Source organism: Sinocyclocheilus grahami, unplaced genomic scaffold, assembly GCF_001515645.1.
Source record: "Sinocyclocheilus grahami isolate Dianchi unplaced genomic scaffold, SAMN03320097.WGS_v1.1 scaffold399.1, whole genome shotgun sequence".
NCBI lineage: Eukaryota > Metazoa > Chordata > Actinopteri > Cypriniformes > Cyprinidae > Sinocyclocheilus > Sinocyclocheilus grahami.
This window is the reverse complement of record NW_015505578.1, coordinates 885514-905272: the sequence shown is the minus strand read 5'-3', so window position 1 is coordinate 905272 and position 19759 is coordinate 885514. Positions and strand designations below refer to the sequence as shown.

The window sequence follows — 19759 nt, the reverse complement described above, 5'->3', positions numbered from 1 at the left end:
AAGTAAATTTCCTTTTTTATGTCAATGCACTGTTTTATTATTGTTGTATATAATACTTGCAATACCTTTGAATCAACTTACAATACATTACACCTACTGAATACACTGACTAGCTTGTAGTATCTTTAGAATAAAGAGCTTTTAGAATGTAAAAAACCTATGGGGGAAAACCCCACCCCCACAAAAGCAGGATGGTAGTGATCTCACACAGCTCTGACAGTGTGTGCACACATGTGTAGCCATTCATCCACATTTGAACAGAGTGGACAGTGAAATTGCTGTAAATACAGACTGATAAGGAAGAAAATAAAAAATCAAACCTGCTTTAAAACCCAGCAACACAACTGTAGCTGTATAACTTTACAACAGCAACACTGCTTTAACAGAAATGTAGTGGAGTGAAAAGTACAATATTTGTCTTTCAAATGTAGTGAAGTTAAAGTCATAAGTTTCCAGAAAAAATATTACTCAAGTAAAGTAAAGATACTCAAAGTAAATGTACTTACTGTCCGCCTCTGGTTACCAGTAACTATTCAACTATTCCTAATAGCCACTTGCTTCTAAAAACAGAAACCTAATCATTTAACAAAACACTAATATCGAATGAACAAGTACTAGTAATTAAATGAATATTACTACTGGAGTAAATATTAGTCTCTAGTCTAATTCGTCACAATAATTAGTTACTACTGAAATTGAAAAAGATACTAATCACTATTGGATAACGTAACTGAAAAATAAATATTAGTTTTAAGCAATAAATGTCAAAAACCTGTCAAATGACACGACAAAGCAAATGCATTGTCTATCTAATCCACTAGATGGCGGACAAACACTTTTGAGCCCAGTCGTGATGTAGCCTACTTCAGTGATCACAGATATCTTATCTTGCATTCCGTCAAGAGTCTGAAGGTTATGCAGTTATACAGAGGGTGTGACCTCAGTTGTGATGAACACCATGTAGCCTACAAAAAGCTGCTCCTTCACTTGTTCTCACCTGTAGATCTGGGGTCTCGCATACCCGCTGGGATGCTGACAGGTGTTGTTGCGCATATTGTGTCCTCACAGAGCAGACAGTGATATTTAAGCCAGCAAGAATAACATGTTCTCACCCTCTCATGCAAAAAACAATTCATGATGTCTACAAAGATTTAGCTCTTCCACAAATTCAGTAGGCCTATGGTTTTAATTTTAATGGTTTATGTCCAGTCATCCGTTCTGACAGCACTCACACATTTATCTATTATGACAAAGACTTTGACTTTCCAACTACTGAGCTAATGTTTTTTTCTATCCTCCAATCCTAAATCATTAATTTTTACATTTTTATTAAGACAGTTTACTGTGTTTGTGGGGAACATCTGGTATCTAAAATGTTTTACTGTCCAAGGATCATTCGGACCTAAAACCTAAATGTTTACACTAATGCAGTTAGGGATTTTTTTTGGGATATTTCCCAAACCCAAACCTAACAGAAATCTTAATTTGGATTTTAATATAATTATTTAGTATCATAAAGCCATTTTCAGACCACTGACTGCTGGGCTGGCGATAAAGTTGAAATAAAAATAAATGGAGAAAAAAAACTCCCCAAAAAAGTTAGAAATGGTAAAAATTCAAATCAATTAAGTTTAAGCTATAGCACTAAAATTAAAACAACTGAAATAAAAAGCTAAATACACATAATTTACTAAAATATTTAATCAATTATTACAATTTAAACTGAATTTAAATTAAAACAGAAAATATAAAAATAAAAGTTAAATAAAAATATAAATACGATAATTGTATAAATAATTCTTAACACTGAGCTGATCTTAAAATCAATCTATTTTTCATACTGTATGTTAAATTAACTCACACCATTTTCTTTTTTATATTTATATATTTTAATTGAAGAAATAACTAATTTTAATATCGGACTACATCATTCAAGATGAGATCATTTGGACCCCACAATGTATGTAAAACCCAAACACAAGTCAGTGATATTTTCTATTTCCTAAACCTAATCTAGCAGAATCCTTCATTTAGATTTTCATTACATCATTATTTAGTATGCTCATATAATACTAAATTATTTTCCTTATTTTCATTATTTTCCTTATGAAGACCACTGGCTGCTGCCCAACTCCCACACACACACACACACACACACACACACACTGAATACTAAGCAGGACCTTTCTGTAAATTCAATATGTCACATTTATTGGAAAAGGAAGGTTGTGACCCTCTAACAGCACTCTTTAATTTTTATTGCATTATGAAGGAGCTCTGTCTCCCGTCTCACTTGCCTCCAGTGCCACATTTAGCCAGCACACCTAAGCATGACGAATCCACACCTGGTGAAAACACTTGGTTAGGAAACACAAATGCATGTCGTGCATTTCAATGTGAGAGAAGGACTCAAGGAGAAAAGAAAAAGAAAGATAATGAGGAGGGCAGAGATCATTGTCACTGAAAATTGCTGTCTGTCCTAGACTTTGAATATACACTCACATGCAAACGCAAATACATGCGGAAACACTCACATTATCTGTCCACTCCAATTCTGTCAGTCCCAGATTACACGGCATCTTTAAACCTAACAGAAATCTTAATTTGGATTTTAATATAATTATTTAGTATCATAGAGCCATTTTCAGACCACTGACTGCTGGGCTGGCGATAAAGTTGAAATAAAAATAAATGGAGAAAAAAAACTCCCCAAAAAAGTTAGAAATGGTAAAAATTCAAATCAATTAAGTTTAAGCTATAGCACTAAAATTAATACAACTGAAATAAAAAGCTAAATACACATAATTTACTAAAATATTTAATCAATTATTACAATTTAAACTGAATTTAAATTAAAACAGAAAATATAAAAATAAAAGTTAAATCAAAATATAAATACGATAATTGTATAAATAATTCTTAACACTGAGCTGATCTTAAAATCAATCTATTTTTCATACTGTATGTTAAATTAACTCACACCATTTTCTTTTTTATATTTATATATTTTTATTGAAGAAATAACTAATTTTAATATCGGACTACATCATTCAAGATGAGATCATTTGGACCCCACAATGTATGTAAAACCCAAACACACACAAGTCAGTGATATTTTCTATTTCCTAAACCTAATCTAGCAGAATCCTTCATTTAGATTTTCATTACATCATTATTTAGTATGCTCATAAAGCCATTATTTTCCTTATGAAGACCACTGGCTGCTGCCCAACTCCCCCACACACACACACACACTGAATACTAAGCAGGACCTTTCTGCAAATTCAATATGTCACATTTATAGGAAAAGGAAGGTTGTGACCCTCTAACAGCACTCTTTAATTTTTATTGCATTATGAAGGAGCTCTGTCTCCCGTCTCACTTGCCTCCAGTGCCACATTTAGCCAGCACACCTAAGCATGACGAATCCACACCTGGTGAAAACACTTGGTTAGGAGACACAAATGCATGTCGTGCATTTCAATGTGAGAGAAGGACTCAAGGAGAAAAGAAAAAGAAAGATAATGAGGAGGGCAGAGATCATTGTCACTGAAAATTGCTGTCTGTCCTAGACTTTGAATATACACTCACATACAAACGCAAACACATGCGGAAACACTCACACTATCTGTCCACTCCAATTCTGTCAGTCCCAGATTACACGGCATCTTTTCATCTTTCATTCAGCATTCATCACACTACTCATCTGTTGTCCTTATCACTCGTTAGCTGCTGTCAGTCTGCTGCTCTTTGCTCTATCTTCTTTAACCATTTCTGTCAAAAACTCTGTGGTACTCCACAGAAAAAAATGTTACAATTTGAGTGAACTACCCCTTTAATGTCTTCTTATAGCATGAAATGGAATCTTCATCACTGATAACATGTGATGTGCACTAGATCAGAACGGTGCTGTGGGCTTGTGTCATTTTTTTGTTTTTTCCAGGCCTTTTGATGCCGCTAGACCAGACAAGACCAGGCATTCCCAATTAAAGCCTCTGGTCTGCTGCCGTACTTATTCACAGTATTTTTTTTCGTGTTTTACTTATTAACTGTTCATGGAATGTGATCATCAATTACAGAGACTGTGAGAAAGAGAGAGTGGACATAACCTCGGAATTGAAACTGCTGAACAGCAAAAAGCATGGTTCCAATGTGGTCAAAGCAAAATCAAGATACCCGGATGAGATTTATCACTAAATTAAATTGATACACATGTTTGATAAATTAATAAACAATGAATGCAAGCACTTCTGCTTTATAGCAGCACAGTATGTGTCTGTCTGCTACAAGTTCACTCAAATTAAGCTGACTTTCACTGTCTCCAACTGTCATGTTCCCCATCTGGACTTTTATGTTTAGTTTATATTTTGCCCTGTTTTGTTCCTGTTTCCTTTTTCTAGATTTGTAGTTCTTTTGGTTCCCATCGTTTTCCCCTGATGAGTCACACCTGTGTCTATTTAGTCTTGTTATGCCCTGTGTATTTAAGCACTCGTGTCTGTGTTTATTGCCAGGTTTTGTCCTGCCTAGGCTGTTATGTTGGTGTGTTTACTTGTTTCAAAATTCATCCTTTGAAACCCGTTTTAAAATCAAACATTGCATTACCATGAAAATGGTACATCAATATCATGTAACAAAATGTTTTCGTTCATGAATTATAAAAATCTAAGTTTGTATCGTGCACTTTCACATCTATGTTCAAAAATGTGAGTGACAGTTAAAGGGTTAAAATCCTAATAAACATTATTGATTTATTTTTGCACCCTTATAATATTTCAACAACATTTCTTTTTTTAACTGGATATTATATCTATAATACATTTTCAGATGAAAAATATTTGCTCCAAGTGGACGTTCTGTGTAAGGTATTTTTATTTTATTTTAAAGGTATGCATAGGTGAAATATTATCTCAGTTTCAAGTGATGGAATGTAAGGACTGTTTTTCTAATGAAACAAGAAGGATTTTTCCTATTATGATTTATTGTTATTTCTACACATTGGCTAATTTGTCTGTAACAGAGTTGACAAACAATACCATAAAGACATCTGTTTTTTTTCATTAAAAGTAAAAAAAGGAAGTAACTTGTGTTTGGCAAGCACTGAATTATTAAAATTAAATGTTTTCAATAAGATACTGAAAAAATGATCTGTTAGTGAAAAGTTTTTTTTCTTAACTTTCTGCAATGCTAAATGTATCTCCAATTATAGAATGACCCTTAGATATATGTCTGCATGGGATCATGTGTGTCTTTCAAAACTGTGCTGCTATGTCAGATGCACAAACTTTGCTCTTTCACCCTAAAGCTTGCCATATCATCTCATCTTCCAGCCCTCCCTCCCTCAATCCATCTGCCCATCCTTGCTTCTCCCTGTTATTCACGGCTTCATGCAGTCATTCTGGTTACCCTGGAGTTACAGTAGGCTACCTTATTTTCACCTACTGACTTTGAGAAGAAATTTAAACAGTGCAATAGCAAGAAACCAGGAAAGCGCACACACATATGCTGCGACCAGTCTTAGTTTGCAAAAGAAACACATTGCTTTTACATGAACTGTGGCTAAAATATTACGTCACTGGTTTGATATTGCTTTTATACAACAGTTCCATAAGCAAAAACATTTGGTAACTTACATTTAGATGCAGTATTGCCAGTTACTTGGTCTATTTGTGTTCTGCCAAGAAACTGAGGAAGCTGTTTCTGAATGAATCAGTCGAGTGAATGATTCAATGACTCACTCATGGCAGTGATTTGTTCTTTCCTAAATGAATTAGTGTGTTTTAACGGTTTGAACTTGAACGGTCGAGTTGGTTGAGTAAATGAGTCAATGTCCTACTCAAACGTTAATTTGTTGTCACCTGCTGGTCTATAAATGTAACCTGCAAAATAAGTTGTTTAATACTTTGTAAATTCCTCTCCTCTTGTCTGTCTGGAACAGGCAAACATGCAAACAGTCCCACGCTGTAAGCACTCTTGGAACAGCCAATCAGATTAGAGAAATGGAGGTACCTGTTGAATAATGTTAAATATCTTACTTTGCTTGTTAGACCTGTGGATGTAAGAGATCATTCTGGTTGATTAGACATTCAGATGTTTACTTCACTGTAACTCTTTAATAGTGTTTTGATTCAATTAATTAGTGGAATGATCTGAAACTAGTGACAGGGATTAGATTTGAAAAATAAAAATACAGATATGTTTTGATAGTGTTCGTTGAGATATCCTTGGCTCATTCCAGGCCTAATCCTGAAAGTTTTGCTCATCTATATGCATGTTTATGAAGGATTATGAAGTTATGATATAATATGCATAATTTCCCAGTACAAAATCTCCCTATCTAAAGCACCTCATCGTAGGTTGCTGTTTCTTGCTGTAATCTCCACCGCAGTTCAGATTCTATTAAAAATGCATGGGATGCATTGAGACGGCTTGCTTTGAAGCATGTCTTGGATGTTGGATCAAAAGAACCCTGGAACACTTTTTGGATTGTCTTGATGAACAATGTTTTTTTCCGGAAGCTAATCACATCACGGAAGATTTTGCAAGCAGCAGGGTGTGTGCCTGTCTGGTGGTTGAAATACATAGTGAAATACGGTGAGCAAATTAAATGAGTTGTTGTATTCAAAGCTTATATTCAACTTTTTTAGTTTTTTTTGTTTGTTTGTACAACTGAGCAAAAAGCAGTCTGAAAATGTATATGATTTGTCAAACATATTATTCAAAGAACTGAAAAGAAAAGTGACAAAATTGAGCTTTACACTTTGTTTTCTTGTTGTTTAGCAGGAGGTTGATCCAGAAGATTTCTGGGAAGCTATGACATCATGGCCTGTGGCCAGAAGAAAATGCCATCGCAGACGTTCTTCTTTAAAAGCAAGTGAAAGGTTGGCACCAATAGCCTTGTGGGCAGTTCACCGTTGCTCTACTTGTGTCCCAAGTTCAAATCCAGGTTTGAGGACCTTTCCCAATCCCCCCCTCTCTTCCACTTCATTTCCTGTTTCATCTACACTGTCCTATAACAATAATGGCAAAAAAGCCAAAAATTAATCTTTAAAAAAAAGCAAGAGAAAGAAGAGACAATTAGTGATTGATTGGATCAAAAGACATTATCATACAAACCAATCTCACTTTAAAAGCATGAGGAGGAGGGAAAAAATGTGAGAAAAATGTGTCTTTGAGGAAATGCGAGGAAAATGTGTCTGTTTCAGTGAAGTACCAAAAAATCAGACAGAGGAGAGAGAGAGAGAGAGAGAGAGAGAGAGAGAGAAGGAGAGGGATGGGGAGAAAAAGCAAGAGGACCAGTAGCAGAGAGTGTGTGCTTTCTAAGCAACATCAGACGTCTGTACTGTGGCTTTCTGACTCTGAGTCTGTTTGGATTATATCAGTCCTTCACATCAAGAACCAGTTGTAGAGTTGCTCACTGTCAAAGCGGACTGACCACCATTCGCCTGCTCATCCTCCGGCACCAAACACCAGAGCTTAGGCTCTCTTAATTTGAGGATATTCCTCTTTTATGTCTTTCAGTGTCTCTCTGTCATGATCTGTCCTTCATTCTGTTTGTGTGTGTGAGTTTTGCCATACTTTGGATTCTACCTGGACTCCATGTGGGTAGTCAAGCACACACTCTCCCCTGGAAGGTAAGCTCTGTCTGGGGTTTATGATTGAGTGGAAATATAGGATTGCCTAAACTAGGCATCACCGCACTGGGCACACTGTTATGCTGTGGCAAGTATTTAGGGGTGACTGTTATGTATGAGCTTTTTGAAAGGAATATTTGATGGTTTTGTGATAAATGTGTTTCTGAATCCAAATATCTTATTGAAAGTAAATATATTTTATTGCTGGTTATTTGACCTTGACAGAAAAAAAACATGTATTTCACCTTTGCTGTACATTAGTAAGGCTTAGTTTGAGGTATTCTGTGAATTAAACTGGTTTCTGTTAATGCTGAGGTTTTGATAATGGAAACACCTTTTTTTTCATTTTAACACATAATCAAAGCATAACTGGTCTAAGAAGGCTGTGAATCAGTCTACCAGATAAACTGGCATGTTGATACCTTGCTGAAAAATCATGTTACAAATACACTTAAAGGGGTCATATGATGCGATTTCAATTTGTCCTTTCTATTTGGAGTGTTACAAGCTCTTGGTGCATAAAGAAGATCTGTTAAGTTGCAAAGACTAAAGTCTCAAATCCAAAGAGATATTCTTTATAAAAGTTAAGAGTCAGCCACGCCTACCTAAAACCGCTGGTTCCAACCCCCCCCCCCCCCACATACCTACGTCACTATCTGGGAAGATTTGCATAACGCCACCCAAATGCAAAGAAAGAAGGCGTAACTTTTATTCTCGCTGTAGTATTGTTGCCGCCGCTGTGTGCTTCGTTGTGAAAGTGAAACTACTTTATTTGACCTTCTAAAAGAGGACGATATCGCTTCGTCATGCCTGGAGCTGATCCGTGCTGGTCACTGAGGAAATACTTCAACTTCGGAGAAGGGTATAACTGCAGCCTGGAGATCTCCAAATCGGAGCGGGAACTCCAAAACGGGTGGGAGCTCCAAAATAGGGCGTGGCTTCCTCCCATTGACAGACAGGCACATGACACGCATGCATACTTTTTTCCCCCAATCCACTTCAGTGCGAACTCCGCCCCACAGCTGACTCTAAAGATGTTATTGGTTGTGTCGATTAAAATGTTGATTTCCTACACTATGCTACAAAAAATGCTAACCCTTAAACCTACCCCACACCTGACCCTAACCTTAACCAGCGAAATTGACTGCACGGCGGGATTGGCGTTGCGTGGTAAAGAAAGTTGCAGTTCAGGAGATAAACAGTTAATAAGATTATACGTTATGAGATCGTTCCATAACTCCCCAACCGGACCTCACCAGACAATGGCACCTTTTTAGTTACACCCAGCGTCGCTACCCCCTCCTACCCTGTGAATTTCGAGCCCCGGGATGCCCCCGTTTCTTAAAACAAAGCGATAGAGTAAAATCGTTGCACAGCGCTGGGACGGCTCGCGGGAGAGCGCGTGGGTGATTCCTGTTTATATCATTAAGCAGAGGTTCAAACTCCAGTCCGAACCACTGGCCAAGAGCTTTGGGCTCTGCTCTCACGGATAATATTTATTTATATAGCATATTTTATTTTAGATGAACTAGAAACAATGTTTAATTTATTTTGAAATGTAAGTCAATAACAATTGGCTGGAGCCAGAGCCAATGGTGAAAGTCTTTGCGGGAGGAGACCCCGCCCCATTTTGGAGGTTCTGCCCACTTTTGGAGTTCACGCCCCATTTTGGAGATCTCCGGTCTGCAGTTATATCTACTTGCAACTTCGCGCTGTCGATCGCCGGATCGGCTTTCACCGTAGACGAAGCGGAGTCCAGCCCGGGGTCATCACATGTGGTTGCTGCAGCCATCACAATATGGTAAGGGGCGTAACATTTCCGTCACACGCTTGAGGTATTCGGCCAATCACAATGCACTGGATAGTTGGCCAATCAGAGCACACCTCGCTTTTTCAGAACGATGGGCTTTGTAAATATCGACGCGTTTCAGAAAGGCAGGGCATAGAGGAGAAACAATAATGTACAGTATGTGGAAAATAATGTGTTTTGAACCTTAAACTGCATAAACACATTTCATTACACCAAATACACAAAATAATGTTCTTTTTAGCAGCATCATATGACCCCTTTAACATGTTTGATTGCATATGGTCATATCATTATAAACATATAACATTTTTCATATTTAATATTGTTTATAAATAAAAAATAACATTATTAATAATATTTTATAATTATATTATAAAATAATTTTATAATACAGTTTTTGAAAAAACTAAAATATTGTGGCACATATTGTTGGCTCCTTTATGATAAATTCAAAAACTGCTTTTATTTTTCATCATTTGTACATTACATTGAATATACTGTATAAATGTAATGTAAATGTAGACCAACCAGAGGAAATGTGTCTTTCAAAGGCACAAAATTTAAGAGAGAATATATAGACTATAGAAAAAAAGTTCAAAAACTGTCAGAGGGACGGTACTTTTACAAAAGGTGCATAAGTACCATTTAACATAAGTATGTCCATCCTTCAGGGGCAAATAAGGTACAAAAGTGTGCTTTTTTAGAAAGGTACCACCCAGTGACAGCTTTTGTACTTTTTTTCTGAGAGTGTAGAAGTGTGCTTTTTCTTTTTATGGAGAAAAATACATCACCACATTTGTGTGGTAGTGGTCAGTGTTGCAAAACTAAAAGCTCTGAAAGTGTAAGGATATGAGGAAACATTAACAAGGGATGAATGAAGGGAAAAAGAAATTGATCAAAAACACAAGCTATGTATTTTATTATATTGTTGTTCTTATTAAGAGAAGTGACCCTGCTTATGAGTATACCATCATCTAAAAAAAATTATGTTGCTCTTTTCAACTCAAAAAAGGATAGGAAATGTCAGGAGAGGTTAAGCGAAGAGAGGTGGGGAGCATTAACAATTATCAAGAAAATGTTGGCAATTGTAGCAGTCTGGCTTTGAGTTAATAAATGACATGGCAGCAGGAGATGTTGTGCATTTTTACAGAAATGGAATCGAGGAGTGTGTTTAGGGTCTAAAGGCAGTCGGCAGGGTTAATTCAAAATAAACTGTCTGCTTTAATACATCAAGGACCCTGGCCAGCGAGAAAGAAAATGTATACGGTAAAAATTATGAGACAAAAATGGTTGAAAGCAAAATCCAGCTGGACTTTTAGTTTAGAGGCTTTCCTAGGTCAAATGAATCCAAACCAAAATGGCTTGTTGTCTGGGGCTTTGCACCAGAGAAATGAATGAAAACAGATTAGGGAGAAAATGAGGTTGAGGCTTATTTAAACATGTTCTTCTCACTCTTAAAAGATTCTTCATTGGCATCTATGGTTCCATGAAGAACCTTTAACATCCATAAAATCATTCCATTGTACAAAAGGTTCTTTACTGAAATACTGAACACTGAATTTTTTTAAACAATAAAAATAACAGCAACAGCTACTATATTTTGATTATATTAGCCACAAAGAATTAGTGGATTACAACCAAATAATAATTTCATTTATAATAGTATAAAGTAGTTGTACAAAGTAGTACAATTATCATGTGTCACACATAGAGTGATGGTATAAAAGACACCCACTAAAAGATAATAAAAATCACATAAAAAAATCAATTGTTCATAGAGCTTAAATCAAGAAGTTTACCAGCCCGGTCTGTCTCACTGACCATGCACAGTATGAATGAACACACAGCTGACCTGTCAAACTGTTCAACCAGAACCAAATAACTGGCTGGTTAATACTGGCAATTTGCCCGCTACAGTGAAAGGTCTAAATTCAGCCAAATGTTAATTGCTTGAAGTGTTGAACACTTGACAGATCTGTCAGAATTAGAAGAGCGACAAGTATATCAAGAAGAGACTGAGAGAGAGGAGGAAACATCAAATTGAGGTGTCATTTTTTCAACTTTTCTAGGAAAAACATGAATTAGAATGTGAGACATCTCAGAGGAACTTTTAGTATAGCAAACTCTTTAAGAAGTTTGTAACTCAGACCTATTCAAAGCTTGAGTAGAACAATGAAAACATTTTTGCTAAAGACATAGACATTCTGGTATATAATATCTGATGTTATTATAAAAAGTGATACAAGTTCACAATCTAAAGCCAATCCATCTGAGAACAGTCAGAGATGCATTTGTTCTGTTTGAAACTGTATCTGACACGTTCTATTTCTTCCCCACAGATGGGCAATGTGTCAAAAACGGCCCTGTTTGTATCCACAATCTCCAGACAGCATGACATCCTCATGGGTTCACTTTATTCAGTGTTCTGTGAGTCCACAACCGCCGTAACATTCTGCTGTCTTCTATATCTTCAAATGTGGTTTATTCAGAGCAGGACAACACTCGACACCCCAATGACTTTGCATACCTTTATTCTTTATGAATAATTCAGAGGTGAAATGGTTCACCTGTAATTAACCTTCTTCTGCCGCTTACCCTGCCTGTGGTTAAATTGTCCTGCGGATGATCAAATTTATATTCTAAAATCTATTTTCCTGATATGGCCACAGATATAATTACTTTGGGAAAGAGAATAGGGTGACTTTTATGATTTTACATGCAAGTGATAAATACTCTGATAAAGTACAGATTTTTTTTTGAAAAAATAATATTTGTCCACCATTTTTAGGTGTAATTTAGGCTTTTTTTTTTCTTGAGACCACTTGGTATGGATGTGTGCGATTGTTCTGGTCTGCTCACTATTAACGTTTCTTTAGAAGTGAGACCTTTAATTATGCCTCTGATGCAGCAGACAAATTGCATGGATTATTGAAGCTCATGGGTTGATCCAACTTCAGTCTGTTAAAAGAAATAAGGATCATTGTTATTCTAGACTACTTGAGACACCATACCTAGCAGGGTTTGCTTAGTATTTCCAAGCTCTAGGATCAAATGGTGTCTTTATGTGACAGGATTGTCAGCTATGGGATGGAGATGTCACACTGACAGGGGCACATTTTCAATACAGCTTTACAAATTTAGTAGCTACTTTGATGAAAAGATGGGAGTGGATAGATCTCATTTTCTCACCCAGGTGTCTTGTCGCTCCTGGGAAATGGCATGCTGTTGTTTGTAGCCTACCGTAAGAGGTCATCTCTGAAGCCAGCAGAGTTTTTCGTCGTGAGCTTGTCTGTGAGTGATCTAGGGATGACCCTGTCTCTGTTTCCTCTGGCCATCCCATCAGCTCTAGCACACAGGTGAGATCCTGTTTCACACTGTTCGTCACTCTAATAGACCAACAAAAGAGAGAGAGACTTCACAATATTACAATTTATGTTTCTGTAAAATATCAGAAATGACATTTATAAAAGTGTTAATATATAAGTGCGCTCTACCCCTATTTCACATTGTAGGGTTGAAACATTTTATTCAAAAATAAAGGTTCAAAAGTGTTGCACTGTTATTCAGCACTTATGTTTTCAATGTGCATTTTACAATTTAGTGTTTTCTAGGTTTATTAATTATGTCTCAAAGTTCCATTTTTTATGTTTTTGATGCCAGATAAATGCTGAAATTACAGAATTAAAAAAATATATTTATACAAAAAGATATTGTTACCTTAATGACTAGGTTAATGTAGTTAACTAATCTTTGTTAGTAGCTTGTGGTATAGCTAGTTTAACAAGCTACAATTTCAAAGCCTCTCCCTACAAATGCCTGATACTGATTGATGTATTTTTCAGTAAAGTATCATGGTTCTAAAGTAAAAAAGAAAGAAAAAGAAAAGGGGTGTTTCAGAGTTCAGCAAAACAGTAAGATGATCTCTCTTTTTTCTCTGTAGGTGGTTGTTTGGGGAGGTAGCATGTCTGTGCTATGCTGTGTGCGGGGTTTTATTTGGCTTATGCAGCCTAACAAACCTGACTGCTTTGTCATCAGTATGCTGTCTCAAAGTCTGCGTCCCAAATTACGGTATGATGCTCTTTTGTCATCCTTTAACCAAACTATTATTTTACAAACCATTACAAAGTGTTACTGTTTACTATTTCCTATTTTAAATATAAGTATGGTATAATGATGAGTCTCTGTCTCTTAGTAAAACACCACCTGCCAAATAACATGAATAAACACTGTGATTTTGTCACTCATATTTTTGTTTTGTTGGCTTATGTGAGAAATATTTTACATATATATAACATTATAAGGAATTCTGAAGACAAAAAAAACTAAAACTTAAAGACTTCCTAGATAAAGTTTTCCACTGAGGTTAAAGTCAGTAAAAACAAATGTCTTTTTCTTTAATTTTATATCTTAAATTTGACTTCACTTTAAACAATGTTGCAACTCTGAATAAAATTACAGACCCACTTCTGAGTAACTCTATTTACTTGTCAAAAACAATTTTAGTTTGGTGAATGTTCATTTTGGTTCCTGCGTCTAATTCCTAGATTACTAGGCCTTGACATGGTAAATATGCATTTCTAGGCTTCTTCTAGATTAAAATATTTACAATTAACATAGTTTAAAATGATACTGTTCTCTTGAATGTGAGTTTTTTGGGATCAAGTCTCATCTCATACAGTTTTGGACTGCTAGCGCCGTGTTCTGAAAACTGTCACATTCAGTTCACTGTGAAATAAAAAGGCCCTCTGGCTTAAATACACAAGAAACAGAGTTTAAAACAAATGGAAAGAGACACAAAAATAAAGAAAGATGAAAAAGATAAGAGAGGACACATGGAACAAAACAGAACATGTAGAGAAAATTAGACAAAATAGGAGAGACAGAGTGGCGAAAAATGCAACAAAGAAAGAGAGAAGAAGCGCAGATAATGAGCACACATTTAAGGGGTTGCTGGAGCTTGAAACACCAGGTCATTTCTTCCTTCCGTCTCTGTGGGATATGAAATTAAAATAATTCCAACTGTTCAGACCTGTGTCAGGAGAATCATACAGGCAGACCAATTAGTCACCTTGACCAGTCAGATAATTTTTTCGTAAAAATATTTTTCATGCAGTCCTTGTTTCCACAGGTAACAAATTCTCATCCAGGCATGCTTGTGTGATGGTGGTTGGAGTTTGGTGCTACGCCTCTGTCTTTGCTGTGGGACCTTTGGCCCGCTGGGGGAGTTTTGGACCAGAACCATACGGAACCGCGTGCTGCATAAACTGGTATGACCACAAACATTTTAGCATTAATATGTGAAATGTACGCAAACAGATTCTGCAATCATGCTTTTTCCACATTCTATGTTCCAAGGTACACTCCAGCCCATGATGCCCTTGCCATGTCTTACATCATCAGTCTCTTCATCTTTTGTTATGTTGTTCCCTGTACCATCATCATCCTCTCTTACACCTTCATCCTGCTCACAGTGAGGGGGTCTCACCAAGCCGTTCAACAGCACGTCTCACCACAAACCAAAGTAGCCAACACACACGCTCTTATTGTCAAGGTAAGTAAGCTTTATGGGTTCATTGTTGTTTTTTGTGTGTTTACAGCGACCTTTATATAGCAAAAGATCTGTTGCTTTTAATACAAATCAACACCTGGGACATAAAAGTCTACAAAAACACATGTGGCATCCATACTATCACACTATGCAAATATACCATATTTTATTGCCCTGTGGCGCAGACAGCACGAACGTGATGCTATTGCTGAGTATGTACTTAATGTCCCTTAAAACGTAATGTTGATTACCCATCCTCTGTCCTCTGGACAAGGGCTGGCTGTACCTTTGGCTGTCCCATCCTTATTTTTCAAAACTGTGTCATGAAGTCCTGGGATACTGTACCCTTGTGTAACTGCTCTGTTGAATATGATGGTGCTGAATGTTGATTACTGAGGCACTCCCCTCTAAACATATGTGTACATTGCATACATTTACAAACATTTGTAATCTGGGTCATCAACAGACACACATAATATAAGCAGTAATGCTGATAATAAAGGAATATAGCAGCTTGCATAGTACCCTACAGTTGAGAGCTTTGGGAGAATATTTTCGGGGGTTTTTTCAGGAATATTCTTTCATAATAGAACATTCAAAGGATCAGCATTTAAAAAAAAAAATAGAAATATTTTGTAACATAATAAATGTAACATAAATGTTCATGACATCAAATGTCTTTACTGCAAGAAAATGACTTTCTTACTTAGTATTTTCATCTTGTTTTCCATTACAAATATCTAAACAATCTTAAATCAAGGTGCATTTAGGAGAGGAAAAGTCTAAGTAATGTTTTTTTGGAAAATTAAAGCAAGAAAAAAAATTCTTGTTTTTTTTGTCAATCTTGTTTTTCCCCTTGAATTATGATTTTTTTTAAATCTTGTTTTAAGTGTGCACTCAGTTAATACATTTTCATAAAACAAAACTTAATATCTGAAGTCATTTTGCTTCTCAAGTAAATTAATCTTGTTTAAAGAATGTGAAGATATTTGTACTGGAAAACAAGACAAAAATAAAAAAATTTAGTAAGAAAATCAATTTTAGCAGTGTCACTTTTGATCAGTTTAATGCATTCTTCTTGAAGTAGTGTGTATGTGTGTGAGAATATGGGTTACAGAGGTCAAAATATGATCTTAAAAACAAATAATTTCATCTAATTGCATGACGACTAAGAGTATGTGGTGTGTTTTCTTTTAGCTGTCAGTGGCTGTGTGCATTGGCTTCCTTACAGCTTGGAGCCCGTATGCCATTGTTGCCATGTGGGCTGCGTTCAGTCCCAATGAGCAGGTCCCACCCACCGCCTTTGCACTGGCAGCCATCCTGGCCAAATCTTCCACCATTTACAACCCCATGGTTTATCTTCTCTTCAAACCCAACTTTCGCAAATCACTGAGTAAGGATACTCAAACCATCCGCCACAGGATTTGTTTGAGCCATAGTAAAGCCAGTCCCACACCAGGAGTAAAGGACCAGCAGGTGCAGAACTTTCAGCAGTGCAACAATAAGGATGCCAGCACCTCCACACCCTTTTCCAGTGGACAGGCAGAGAGTTATGGGGCATGTCATGTCTATGCAGAAGCAGAGCCACGTCTTCAGCAAATAAATCCCCTGAGAACTGTGCGTATTCTGGAGGGCAGCGTTCAGAGTGAAATTCCAGTGAGACAACTGACTGACAGAATGCAAAACAACCTCCTGTGAGAGATACTCAAGAAAGAAAGAATGCATAAAATGTAAGGAAGGAAAGGATAATGTAACTTGTAAAAATCACAGATGTCCTTAGATGCCCAAACAAAGAAAACTGAGGAGAAGGAATAAGAAAATCTCTCTGTTGTCTCTGGATTTGATCCTTAGAACTTGCAGATTTCACCAATGTTTACTGAACCAAATCCACTTCTTTTAAAAATGTAGAAAGCATATTTTCTTAATGCAAGGGTTGGCAGTTCACACAGAGCATCATGCTTTTTGATTGTTTTCTAACATGCATTAAATGCCTAATGTATTCTGTCAACAGTCTTCAGATGTTTGAACAAGACTCAAAAACAACTAACTATGATATGTGATTTATTTGGTGAATGAATTGAAATAAATGATGTGGAATAAAGACCAGTGAGATACTGATTTCGAAAAACAATTTAAGTTCAACCTCACCAACTGTGTTTCAGTTTCATACATGGTTTGCAATGAGATAAGCAAGGTCAGTTCACTTAATGAACAAAGATTGTCATCTGCTGGCTGAACGGGTGTATTACAACTGAAAAGATTGGGTGGGTTTATATTGCCAAAGCATTGAAAAAATTACACAGACAGTATTATCAATGTCAGTGTAATAGTAACACAGACTAACAGTGTAATAGCAAAGCAAACTACAAACTTTGTATTGTTTGTTCCCAGCTAAACGGCGCCCACTCCCATTGCACATGGATTCATTAAAGGACAAAAGTACTTAATTTGAATGGAAATGGCAGGAAAATGGCAGTGGTTGGTGAGGTTGATTGGATGCACCCTGTAGCTTGCGAGTATGGTGTAATGAGCAAGTTCTACCTATATGGGTCACTACACTCTCAAAAACAGAGAGAGGCAGGAAAAAGAGATCAGGAAATGCAATGAAATAGCCTTGAGGCACCCCGTATTCAAAGAAAGCATACAGAAAGAGACAGGTTTTACTTTTAGATCAAACCTCTAACAGATCTGTTCATGAAAACTGACAGAAAAACAATCCAAATACTGACTTAAACTACAGTTAGATGTTTGAGTAGGTGATATGTTATGAAGAAAATAACTATTCATTTACCCAGGCTAAACTACTCCCTTCACTGGCATCTGTTAACTCTATTGTTCAATTAGCTCCCTCCTCAGGCCTTGACTGAGAGAGATGCAATTCAATAGATACAATCACACTAGCGCTTCTTTGCTTGGAGGGATGTGAGAGTCGATATCTAAAATAGAGGCTTTTAAAACCAACCGAGAGGGTTTTCAGGGCATTTCTTTTGTGTTGACGAGTTCTGAAAACTGTTCGAAATTCAACTACATTTTATCTGTAGGGTTCAGTGGGGAGAATGAAAGTGAGTTCAGCTTTAATACACCACTAATAAGTCTCATGTGAATATATATAACAAAAATACTAATCAATTATTTAGGTGTAATCAGTTTTAACCCATGTAAGCCCACCGGCAACTATAGTTGCTGCAGGTTATAGTTGTCATTTTCCTTTTGTAAATATTTTTCTAGATGTTATCCATGTTTTATTTCTCAATGACATGCAAGCAAACAACCAAATAAAGGATTTCAAGAAGAAAAAAAAGGTATTCACTTCCTTCCTGTCACATGAGGCTATCAAGTTCCTACCCCTACTTCCAGGAAGCATGGCGAAGGCAACCCCTCCCAAAGAAATGTAATTTTCATGTTACTAATAAGTATTTTTTGTTGACATATATATATTTACATAATCATGAAGGTCTCTAGAATCATCCAAACAAAACAAATCTTTTTGTATTCTTAGTCAAAAGTCGCCGGTGGGCATTAGACTTGTAAGTACATATCATGGGGAAATGGAGTACACTCTTAAAAATAAAAGTTCTTCACGATGCCATAGAAGAACCTTTTTGTCTAAATGGTTCCATAAAGAATCTTTAACATCTGAAGAACCTTTCTGTTTCACAAAAGGTTCTTTGGGGTGAAAGAAGGTTCTTCAGAGTACAAAAATGTAAGAAAGAGATGGTTCTTTAAAGAGCCTTTGACTGAATGGTTCTTTGTGGAACCAAAAATGGTTCTTCTATGGCATCACTTGAAGAACCTTTTGAAGCACCTTTATTTTTAAGAGTGTATACTGTGTTAATAGGTTAATAAATCAAGGTTATTGGTCTTGTTTAGTGCTTTTTGCTTTCATAATATCCCACCTAAAACATAACTTAACCCTTTAACTGACATCTCTACTGTAAAGTAGACCTTAATTTGATAGGAATAAATCTGTCAAAAGGAGATGAGAGAGCAATCTTTCCACAGCTCTACTGCCCCACTTCTGTATCTGCTTTTGCCATGAGGGGTGGGAATTTCCAGTTTTCAAGTGACAGCAGCAGTTTACAAACTTCCGTCAGCCACACAAAAGAAAGAATGGAAAGATAAAGAGCTAATGCATGGGATTAATTGCTGTAGATTATCTTTTTCTCTCTTTTATGACATTATGTCTTGTAAGGGGCAAAATATTGAGGCCCCTTTATCCAGTTTGGATGTGTTTCATTCTAACTGGTCAAAGACCCTAAGTCTTTTTATGACTAGTAGCTTATGATTCCATTATAATGTTGAAATTCAGACAAGTAATGAGTTTACATTTACATTATTATATGAAATCACCTACTACAGTCAGCCATTGAATATTATGGGCCTAAAAATGCGTAATTTTCTTTCAGGTATACCTTTTATATTATACAGAATTAATTGTAACAAAGTTCGTAGTTCGGGAAGAAGGAAGCGGGAACCGGCGAACATTTAAAGACTTTAATAAAATAAACAAACACAAAATGAAAGTAAAGCGGCAGCCCCTCGCGGACGACTGCCGCACACAAAACACAAAATAAAATCCAGGCCTGGTCCTCTCTCGTCCAACACTGTCGTCACTCCTCCTTTTATCCTTCCGGAGCTCCTCCGTGGGACTTGAGACCAGTGAGTGGTGCAGGTGTCGCTCATTATCAATTGAAGAGTTCAGATGCAAAAGCCTCTAAGTGCCATCTGAAATTTTCATCTAAAATGAAGATTTTTAGGAAGCTCCTAAAT

General features: G+C 36.5%; 1 protein-coding gene across 1 annotated transcript; it reads left to right on the top strand.

Moving 5' to 3' along the window:
- Nucleotides 1–7541: 7541 nt before the first annotated feature.
- Nucleotides 7542–16775, top strand: LOC107550512 (opsin-5-like). The gene is made up of 7 exons (XM_016231819.1): nt 7542–7631; nt 11781–11868; nt 12635–12797; nt 13382–13509; nt 14570–14708; nt 14797–14992; nt 16187–16775. Exons 2-7 carry the CDS (start codon nt 11781–11783, stop codon nt 16685–16687), a joined length of 1215 nt encoding a protein of 404 aa, XP_016087305.1. The 5' UTR covers nt 7542–7631; the 3' UTR covers nt 16688–16775.
- The last annotated feature ends 2984 nt before the right edge of the window (nt 16776–19759 follow it).

Excerpts from the sequence above, each read along its gene's own strand:
- LOC107550512 (XM_016231819.1), top strand. The coding sequence starts at position 11,781 with ATGGGCAATGTGTCAAAAACGGCCCTGTTTGTATCCACAATCTCCAGA. Across the intron at positions 14,709-14,796 it reads ACCGCGTGCTGCATAAACTG|GTACACTCCAGCCCATGATG; the intron begins GTATGACCACAA and ends CTATGTTCCAAG. Across the intron at positions 14,993-16,186 it reads CACACGCTCTTATTGTCAAG|CTGTCAGTGGCTGTGTGCAT; the intron begins GTAAGTAAGCTT and ends GTTTTCTTTTAG.